This window comes from Brachypodium distachyon, chromosome 1, assembly GCF_000005505.3.
Source record: "Brachypodium distachyon strain Bd21 chromosome 1, Brachypodium_distachyon_v3.0, whole genome shotgun sequence".
NCBI lineage: Eukaryota > Viridiplantae > Streptophyta > Magnoliopsida > Poales > Poaceae > Brachypodium > Brachypodium distachyon.
Genome location: NC_016131.3, coordinates 6,017,603 through 6,027,821, shown reverse-complemented (window position 1 = coordinate 6,027,821; position 10,219 = coordinate 6,017,603). Strand labels below are relative to the sequence as shown.

Genomic DNA, 10,219 nt, shown 5'->3' with positions numbered 1-10,219 from the left:
GATCCCGTTCGCTTCGAACTCGTCGTCCGCACGCAACCCGCCACGCGCCCACCAGCCGGCCGGCCATGTGCTGCCCTCTCGCCGTCCCCCGGCCTCATCCAGCGGTCGCACGTCGCCCTCGCCGTCCATCGGCTGAAGCCCTCTCGCCGTCCCCCAGTCTCTCCCTGCTCATCCTCTCGGACCTCTCGTCGTCCACCGGCTGTGTTGGGCACAAGTGGGTCTGCGTAAACTATCGCGAAATCATTCTGAATAAACTACCAACATGGAGAATTTCAAATTGAAAGCCACAAAATATAACTACATGTTCCCTCCGACCCATACCTGCCGTTGATTTAATGCAACATTGTACTAAATCTGCATATCTAATACTCCCTCCATTTCATAAAAAATGGCACGCACGCAATTCAAGATTGTACTTTGACCAACGATTAGACTAATGATTTGAGATTTATGTGTTACGAAAATTATATCATTGGATTTGTATTTCAAATACCTTTCCAATGATATAAAACTTGTAACATATAATCTACATATAGATGGTCTAATCGTTGGTCAAAATTTGACTTCAAAAAGCGTAAGCGCCATTCTTTGTGAAAAGAAGAGAATACATGTCAGATAGAGTAATTTATTCTTGTCTAAAGCAGCATATTTTCAAAGATATTAGTGTCGAAGTACAAAATTGAAAACCAGTCGAGGACTAACATGTAGCACATCATAAAATTATGCAACCTTAAAAATCAACCATCAGCAGTGCCACTAGCTAGAGTATAATATTACGCATGGAGGGGCGGCACAAGAGCGTCAAGAAATATCAGAGTGCAACCATAGCCATGGCCGTGGGACGTGGCCCAGGGCCCTCCAAACCAACCCCTACTTCCTCTAGACTGAAAAGATGCAGACCATTCATGCAATCATGCTTCAGGTCCCTGCAGCTATGAGACCAACCAAAATTTACAATATATACAGTTACACCATTTGTGATATTCTTGAGTTCGTGGGATCTTTATCCCCCTCCAGAATCCTTTCTGCGATAGTGGCTGGCTTCCTGCCTTCCCAACCTCCAAAATCTTCGTCTTATAGCCATGTGTAGTGTCTACCTCTTTGCATACGAGAGATAAGGATCTTGAGCTATGGAAAGAACGTCTGGTCTCTCTGATTGATTGTATGTCAAGCAACGGCGGATCAGTTCCTGCATATGTTAAAAGTAAAATTTTGGGACTGGCCGACAACAGATAGGAACAGTAATGCTTCATATTAATGCAGCTGAAAGTTTTCATCTGTGGTAATTGTTAAAGCAAGATCAAATGCTATAGTCAACATAGCCACAAGACTTCAAATGTCAGGGATATAAACATCAATATTTAGACAATTCATGGTAGTCATCAAAACTAAGACTTAAAATGTCAGGGATATAACATCAATTTTTAGACAATTCATGGTAGTCATCAAAACTAGAGTGTTCTCCTATCACCTGTATAGCACGCATAATCTAGCAAGGGAATCACTACCTTTGCCTCGTTTGATACAGCTGGCTTTGAAGGGAATTCCACCCTCCGCGCATTGATAATTGTATCTTCCCGAAGTATTCTCTCTTGGGTCTGGTCATGGCCAAAAGGACGCTTCCCATAGAGCATCTGATAAAACATTACACCAGCTGACCAAACATCCACCTGCAAAAAAAAAAAAAGTTTAAGGACCAATCAGAATGAAGCTGCCATGACTGAGTTATTTAAACTGAAAGTTTCGAAGCTCATGACTCGTAACTGAGGTCCGAAAGCTAAAAACGGGGGTTAAGAATCATGATTTTGTACATAGAATAGAATTACATATCCAATTGAACCCCCCCCCCCCCCCTATATCTCTTGAAACTGCGACCTTCCACTTCCCAGTTCCTACCTACCGCCAGACCACCTGTGCCCAACTCTGCTACTGTTGCTGATGGCACCTTCCCGGCGCCCTATTTCTTGACCCCACCCTCCGCAGCGACCCTGCCTACCTCTCCATCACCGATCGTCGGCAGATAAAAAACCAGTACCCTCATCATGACTGATGACCCTACTGCTGCCAGCCTGCCAGCAATGCCATACCCATAAACCCCTCCACCCCACACCAACACCAACCTGATTTCCCATCCTCCCAACAGCATGACTCGCCTAACAGCTTCCCCAGGATTTGCACAATGGAGAATCTAGTGTTATGGTCCACTGAACCCGAATGTGCTGGGCCTGGACAGGGTGGGATCAAATCTCAGGGTGTTTGAATTTATCTGGTTTGTCCTGTTAAAATCAGGTATCTGAGTCTCTCTTGAGAGAAATATCCCCAGAAAACATTATGATAAGTACTAACTGAAGAAGGTTCATTCAAGAGACTGTCGAATCCAAAGAGCAAGAGTTTGTATCAGGAAGGATGTTCTGAAATATTTGGCAGCTAAACATGCTTTTGTTTGCAGCTAAGGACATATTCACAACAAATATAGAAGACCACCAAATTCTGTCTGGGGAATATCTTTTACAGATTACACAAGTTTAGCATGATAGGACAGGCCAGCTGTTTACATGAAAAGGTAAACATGATATTACCTTAGATGAAATAAATGGTGTTTTGCTGAGATCAAAGCATTCTGGCGGCAGATACCTGGAAAAAGAACGAATAATTTTACACAGAAATATCTGTCGTTCCGAGGGAATACTGATACAGCAGAAGCACTAACATAAATAAGAATAAAATGTATAATCCAAACTGTTTACACTAGGTGGTGACAACATTGTGCTCCATGCGACAAACAAAAGTTCCTTACTTCTTTTCAAAGGTTCTACAATCATAAACTGAATTAAGGTGCTAGTTTACTAGAGAGAGCATGCACTAATGCAGCAGGTATAGATGTATAGCAATTCAATGCTAGCAACTTAAAGATTCCATAAGAACATGCCGTTTAATAAATTCCAGACTAGTACAAAATTTAACTGATGAAATGAATGCACCCAGATACTCACCAATAGGTTCCAGCTCCCTGGGAAGTGAGTTCCATTCCTTGGGACCCAACATCATCCTCCACTATCTTGCTGAGGCCAAAATCTGTAACTTTTGTAACACCAACATCATCAAAGAGAACATTGCCTGGTTTGAGGTCGTAGTGGATGATCTTTTGAGCCTTTTTGTTAAGATAAACAAGGCCCTGGAATACTTGAACAATTATAATTCTTGCTTCCTTTTCTGGGAGAATTGGTGTTGCTTTAAGGACTGCATCAAGATCCTTCCCTGGGTAAAACATTAGAAATAAATATAACATTATTAGATCTTGCAGCCTCCTGATCTGAGAGTTGTATATTCAGCAGTAAATTTATTACTCCCTCCGGCCGGAATTACTTGTCACTCTGGGACAAGTAATACGGGTCGGAGGAGTACCAAGATATGTTAAGTGGAAACTGGAAAGATTGTACAGATATCAGTAAAATTGCTACTCCCTCCGGCCGGAATTATTTGTCAAAATATTACATGTATCTAGACGCATTTTAAACATAGATACATCCATATTAAGACAAATTTGAGACAAGTAATATGGGTCGGAGGGAGTAATAATTTAGCTCAAACCATCACAGCTTTCTGTATGCATCTCATCCTAGTGATCAAATATGGTAGTTCACTATGTGTTCCATAACTGCTCATAATGGGGGTTCTCATTTTCAAATCTATGGAAGCATGGTTTAGATGTCTCTTTTAGTTTCTGACTATGAACATTTTCTTTCGCCAAGGCTATGATGAAAAACTAGAATAGGTTCACTGAAGAAAGAGTGTCGTACATAAAATGTATCATACATGCCTGACAAAAAATTTATCTAACTAGCATTTTCTGTATTATGAAACTTAAGCAGACATGAGAAAATGCAGCAATCAAAGACACCAAATTTAGATTGTCAAAATCTTGAAGATAGTTAAGAAAATCATTATACCACTGCAATATTCTAGGACGGTGCAGAATGTGTTATGATCGATCTCGAATATGTCCCATAGCCTGACAATGTTTGTATGCACCAGAGTCTTATGGATATTATATTCACGAATCGCATGCCTTATGTAGCTTTGCTTTTTCTCTTCACTCCATTGAGCATTTAGACCATGAAGCTTACAGGCCACATACTTGTACTCCACCAAATCGAAAGCCTGCTCAAAGGAACAGTTTCAAATTACTACCGGTGTTGCCACACTCATGCTATAACAAAACAATGAAGTGACTTCATGAAAAGAAAGCTCAAAAAATTAGTCAATGTTCTGACATAAAAAAAGATCATCATCAAAGCTGGTATAAGATGGTACACACTTCACATTATTTTACAACGGCTTGCTTTTTTTTAACAGAAAAGGGGCACATGTGCCACAGGCAAGGATCACAGACCAAAGGTGATAGGCATGGTAAGTCGGGTGTGAGGTCCAGTACCCTTGCGAGCTTGGATGGCAGTGTGGTAGGATTCCAGTAGAGAAAAGAGCAGCTCGCAGTAAAACAGTGTACGGATGAGATTTAGATCTCACTGCTGGGTGCTTTTATAGCATTGCGTAATGTGTTGTCTGTACGAACTTAACTGAAGGCATGACTTCCCAAACAGAATCAGATTCATCTTAAATTAACCTCTGTAACGATTCCTCCCTAAACGACTAGCCGACTAGGACCTGACAAGCAGCTAGAAACAAAATCCAGTTCTCAGCCACTCAAGCTGGCTACTCCAGCATGCCACCTGATTTTTCCACATGGCACAAATCAACGGACATTTCTATGGCAGATGTGTTGCTCCCGTTGTTTCCATACAGGCTTTACCAACCAGTTGTTCCAATCTCAATGTAATTAAAAAAAGGTTTACATACTTCTTTCCATCTGACTTGCTCCCCCATTGTGTACGTAGTACTCTCTCCGATCCATAAAAAGTGTCGCCCACTTAGTACAAAAATTGTACTAACTTACTACAAAAATGGGCGACACTTTTTATGGATCAGAGGGAGTACCTTTTAAGCCCAGGATCCCATCCCAACAAAAATGGGCCTTAAAGTGGGTATTAACTCCTACCTCCTTAAGCAAGTTCTCTTGATAGAGAAAAATCTAATCTAATTTAATAATGGTAAATTACAGTGCTTCTTCTACCTTATGAACACAAATACGTTTGTATTTAAAGATGCATTATTGGCAATAATAGTTGTGCCTCCTTTTTAATTTAAGATGAACAAAGAACATACCTTGTAAACCTCACTAAACCCTCCCTTTCCAAGAAGATTTAACAGAGCATATCGATGGTGAAGAATTTGGAAGTTATTAAAGCGGGATCCATCTTCATCTCTGAGGCGCTTCATCTCACGTATAAGCCTACCCTTTTCCAATTCATACCGATCTCTTTCTCTCAAATACTGTTCTTCCTCCTGAAATTCAATTGTGGGAAGTAGGTTAAGATGGGGAGGGTGTGTTCAATGACCAAGTAACAGTGACCACTAACCAGGAAAAGAATTTACCCGCTTGATACTTGTTAACCGAGATTTACATATCTCATCCTGCAAGATGAAATCTTCCTCAGACATGCTGGTTTCAGCATCACTGCCGTCACTCTTGTCTATAATAGCAGATCATAACATATAAGTAGTGGTTAGTGAGTGTAACCAAAAAAGTGAAAGCAAAAATAACACTTAAGTCTATGCATGTTAATCTCTTGCTTGTGTGGATGCATAGAGCTTTCTCTTGTATGAAAACAAGGGAGTGGGATAATATATCCATCAATTCTAAGGAATTTGAGCCAGCACAAGATAATAATGTTTTTTAAAGAAAAATAACTCTCACCAGGTTGTCTTTTCTTTAGAGATTTACGATGCCTTTCAATAGCTTCTTTAGTTTCCAGTAATGATTTCTGCAGAAAGGGCCAACACATATGTGAGCAATTCAGCAAAGAGGTAGTATGTTGCCATCACTATCAAGAATTGAGATTATATAGAAGGGAGGGAACACATGTAAAAGACAAGAGCTGCAAGTCATGCAATGTGCCTAAATAGATAAAGTTGTATGAAATGTGAACTAGATGTCCAGGCCAGCCCAGATCAATAAAGCAGGAGCAAAAATGTTCGGTGACCACGATGCTTAATCATACAAGATTAACATATCCTATAAGATGCTTGGGGGATAAGACTTATGGCTAGTAATGGGCAGATGTGACGAAAAATGTAAACAAGGCAAAATGGAACAGTTTGCCTTCTGAAGTGAAACTTCTACTGGCTGAGTACCAACTTGGACAGATCAACCCAGATCGAAGTTCCATGGTCCAGAGTTCTTAACATCATATGATCAGCCTTTACAATGGAAGCCTATAGCTGATAGTGTGTATCTAAATAGACACATGGAGCTGCGGAAACTCACAAGATGCGAATTAAGGTCCTTTATTGCCTGGCCATCCTCCCATGTTTCAGATATGACAGTTCCAGCTCTGAGTTAAGACAAAGAATAGTCAACGAAAAAGTTGCAATATGAAGTCCATATCCAAAACACGAAGGTAGAAGAGATGAAGCAACATCCACTAATTGAAGAAATGTTCCAGACAACAAGGCATACTGGACCTAAACAGCACTGATAGGTCATGCTATTAATCGTGTTTCTGGAAGATAATATCACAGTATATATGCCAGTATAACGCTATCAAACTATAGTTAACAATGAACCCCATACCAAGAAAGTATTATTCTTGGGCAAAAGGGATCTAACTTCTAGTATTCATCATTGAGTGTTGGAACCTCATTACCTCATAACACCAATGTTCCCAAGTCTGAAAGATTCCTGCTTTAACCTCATCCGTGCTTCTTGCCTTTCTGCTTTTGATACTGCTATCAGCAGATCAGATAGGACCTTCATTTGCTGCATCAATGAAAATGGACAGGTAAGCATATTATACTACATAACTGCAATAATGGTTATTTTTGCATGGCTAGATTGCAAAGAGCAAGTCTCTTGAGCCACTCGTACCATAATGGTCAGGAATTCTGAACTAAATGTATGATATACTCATATGGCAGACATTTACCAGATTATATAACATTCAAGATCTGTGCATATACAAGAAGGAAGTTGTTTCCACCATTTACACAACGATGATAAGGTTAAGTAGTAAGTTCCAAACATTCAGGATAAAACAGTTTAATGTATACATGAGAATGAAGGGTGGCTAAACAAAAAGTGTGGCACCTTTGATTTCTTTTGTTGATCAAGATCTTTGAAATCCTTCAATTCCTGGTAGAATAGTGCAAAGACAACAAGTCAGAGAACCTAGGAAACTCCCAAGGAAAGCTTGTAGTGAGTATATCCTTACCTTTGTTAACCTATCACTAAGTTGATGATAGTCTGTTGCTTCCTGACGCAATTTGTTAAGCTCCTCCTCCAAAAATGCAACTTTACCACGTAGCAGTGATAATTCTTCCTATTGAATTGGGAATTTTGGAGTGTTTAAGAATATAAAATTTGAAACAAAAAGATATGATCCTAGACATGTTTGCATGGTACACTACATTTCATGGGTACACTCAATTCCCTGTGTGATATGGCATGTCCTAGTAAATTTGAAACAAAAAGAGATGACAGTAGATATATTTGCAAGATACACTGTATTTCATGGGTGTCCATGATTTCCTATGTGATATGGCATGTCCCAGTACAATATTTACAAAGGCTGTTCATGCTTTCAGCAGGATATCTTAACCACAGCAGACCACTTAAAGTAGTTGAGATGCCTGGAGTCTAGACTCAAAGTATGGAACTAAAACAGGAAAACTTTTTCTCAAAAGGAAAGGTCTGTGATGCATATATGAAACCATCAGAAAGATCTTCATGTATATGTACAAGCTAAGCACACAAAAACACATTCAGAAGACAAAAGATGGTGCACAGCTCATAGAAATGATGTAAAGAAAGAAGTCGTACATGTAAAGCAGTCATGCCATCGTTCACAGGTAGAACACTAGATCGGGATTCCTGTTGGAAATTGCTCATAATTTAGTAGATGGGGATGAATCATTGTACAGCAGGGTGTACAGATGTTAATTATAAGTGCTTTCACTTGTTAGTAATGGCCTGATGGGAGATTGTAGGAGCAAATAGAGGGAAATGAGGCCATATTCATTCATATTGGTAGTGTATGAGATAATAACAAATGAAGCCCTCGAATGCATTGATAAACTACCATATCTTGTAACACTTGATCAGGGAATGTAAAATATTTTGATAGATCACCATACAGTAGGATTATTACAATCAAATTAGTCCAAGAATATCTTTGCCCAAGAAATTCAGCAATTGTATCAGTTATTTTTGGTCTACAAGATCCCAAATTCCCTGATGAGTGACAACCTAACATGTAATTTTGATGTGTTGAACTTAAAATTCATCTGTCAAACTTAGTTGCATCAGTTAGTAAAATCCAAGTTCCTAAGGGTACTTATATGTGCAATATGATTCCAGAAATCCCCGAACCGACCAAAAAGTTAGCTCTACTTCAGCATTCTTCAACTGACTAGAATTTATTCATAACAAAGAAGGTACTCTTTATCATAATAAAGTCATGATACATCGAATAATCTTAACAGTGCAAACTAAGCTCTAGCACTTTTTTTACGATCATATTTCTCTCTCGTAGCGATCAATGGCCTCTAAAAAAGCTCTGCAATAAGAGCCTAGGCATTTCCACGTGATATATATTCAAGTGCAAGATGGTAACCCCAGCCACAATTGCCCATGGGCAGTTAATAACTAGAAAGATAGATCAAGACTTGAGAATAAAATTGCACAGCATACCATGTTGGTCAATTTGTCTTGCTGACCATTTGCTACAAATACTGAGGAAGTCGATGTCTGACGTGTTTGATCAACCGTCTTTGAGCCACGTCCTCGGCCTGTTCCAGCACGTCCCCTTCCACGGCCTTGCCTTTTTCTGTTTGGGTTCTCCGATGACAGTCGTGCATCCACGACATCTAATGTTTTGGCTGCCGCATTAGCTGATCCCTGGCATTTATAATCAGAAAAGAGTGCACCAGATAAAAGATTACTAAAAGTGAACTACATAAGCAAGTGCAAAATAGAATCTCCGTGCCAGTTAACTCCTATTAGAAGAGCACCTCAAAATTTCCAAGAGCTGGGCCATGGTCACCATCTGGCGATCTTGGACGCTTAAGTGTGTTCTTCTGTATCAAGAACTCCTCACCATTCTGATGAGGAAATGAAGGAAACATTAGTCTGGGCTAGATGAAAGATGAAATTTAGAATGCAAATGCTGAACTAATCTGTAGTTAGCTACAATAGCAAGCAACATGTGCAGGTTTACTGAATAGTTCCAAATAATTCCAACCAGCACGATCATAGAAACATAGCTATTGTGCAGGCAAGGTAATCCAATATAGATGAGATCTCAATATAGACAAACACCATGTTGTACTTAGCAATAAAAAGGGGGAGAAAGAACAGAGGGAGTACGAGGTTTAGGGCTGACATCATCATCTGAAGAAGAGGAGGATTCGGGCAGCTCCTCCTGGTCCATGAACGTGGTGGCGGAGGCGGGGGAAGCCACCGGATGGTGCGGCGGCGACGGTGGCGGCATCGAGACAGCCTTGCCTGTCATGCGGGCCTCGAGCTTGGCGAGCTTGTCGGATGATGGGTTGGAATTCGACGAGAGGTGCTGCACTATGTCCTCCCCCGCCGCCGAAGAGCCCGACATTGCCGCAGGCTGAGGCCAAAGCGGATCCAGAAGCTTCCAGGAGAAGGAACCGCACCGCACGAGCTAGCCACACAGCTGCCCCTCACCACGTCGCGCGAGCACAACGCAAGTTCGGCCAAGGCGAGCAGGCGGATCGATCTACCGTAGCCGCTCCCCTGACGGGAGCCGGCGAGCGAAGGCGGAGGCGCAGAACGAACGCGACCGGCCAAGCCAGGGAAACGCCGGCAACAACTGCCGCGCTTTTCCCTCAAACTGCTGACCTCCTCGCCTCTGCCGCGGACGCTGGAGGCGGGCTGGGCTGGAGCGGCGGCGCCGCGGAGAGGACGAGCGATGTGGAGGCGATTCGGATTGCCTAGCTCGCCATGCCCGAAAACGGAGGCGCAGGCGCAGCACCTCTCCCTCGCTTCCCTTTCCGCTTCCCTTCAGTTCCCCTGTGATTCCATTGCCACTCTGCTTTTTATGCGCTCAGGTTCCGCTCCACTGGGCCTCGTCCCAGC

The 10,219-nt window shown here is 41.6% G+C and overlaps 1 protein-coding gene across 3 annotated transcripts; it reads right to left on the bottom strand.

Annotated features, from left to right (window-relative positions):
- Nucleotides 1-624: 624 nt before the first annotated feature.
- Nucleotides 625-10,165, bottom strand: LOC100843209 (serine/threonine-protein kinase TOUSLED). 3 transcript variants are annotated; one of them, XM_003559498.4, is made up of 16 exons: nucleotides 9,498-10,165; nucleotides 9,127-9,216; nucleotides 8,807-9,013; nucleotides 7,937-7,987; nucleotides 7,329-7,436; nucleotides 7,205-7,249; nucleotides 6,765-6,877; nucleotides 6,386-6,452; nucleotides 5,816-5,882; nucleotides 5,494-5,591; nucleotides 5,224-5,403; nucleotides 3,951-4,161; nucleotides 2,994-3,258; nucleotides 2,580-2,634; nucleotides 1,509-1,670; nucleotides 625-1,189 (listed from the first exon to the last, which is right to left on the bottom strand). In XM_003559498.4, exons 1-16 carry the CDS (start codon nucleotides 9,720-9,722, stop codon nucleotides 1,094-1,096), a joined length of 2,040 nt encoding a protein of 679 aa, XP_003559546.1. In that variant the 5' UTR covers nucleotides 9,723-10,165; the 3' UTR covers nucleotides 625-1,093. The 3 variants fall into 3 exon arrangements, with proteins under 3 accessions (XP_003559546.1, XP_010229885.2, XP_024312728.1); XM_010231583.3 differs by having other exon boundaries at nucleotides 9,482-9,618; XM_024456960.1 differs by lacking the exon at nucleotides 7,937-7,987.
- Nucleotides 10,166-10,219: the final 54 nt, after the last annotated feature.

What these genes read in the sequence shown, in the direction of transcription:
- LOC100843209 (XM_003559498.4), bottom strand. Translation starts at nt 9,722, where the DNA reads ATGTCGGGCTCTTCGGCGGCGGGGGAGGACATAGTGCAGCACCTCTCG. An exon ending in CAGCTCTTGGAAATTTTGAG is followed by an intron (nt 9,014 to 9,126) that starts GTGCTCTTCTAA and finishes TATAAATGCCAG; the next exon opens with GGATCAGCTAATGCGGCAGC. An exon ending in TTAGTGATAGGTTAACAAAG is followed by an intron (nt 7,250 to 7,328) that starts GTAAGGATATAC and finishes CTATTCTACCAG; the next exon opens with GAATTGAAGGATTTCAAAGA.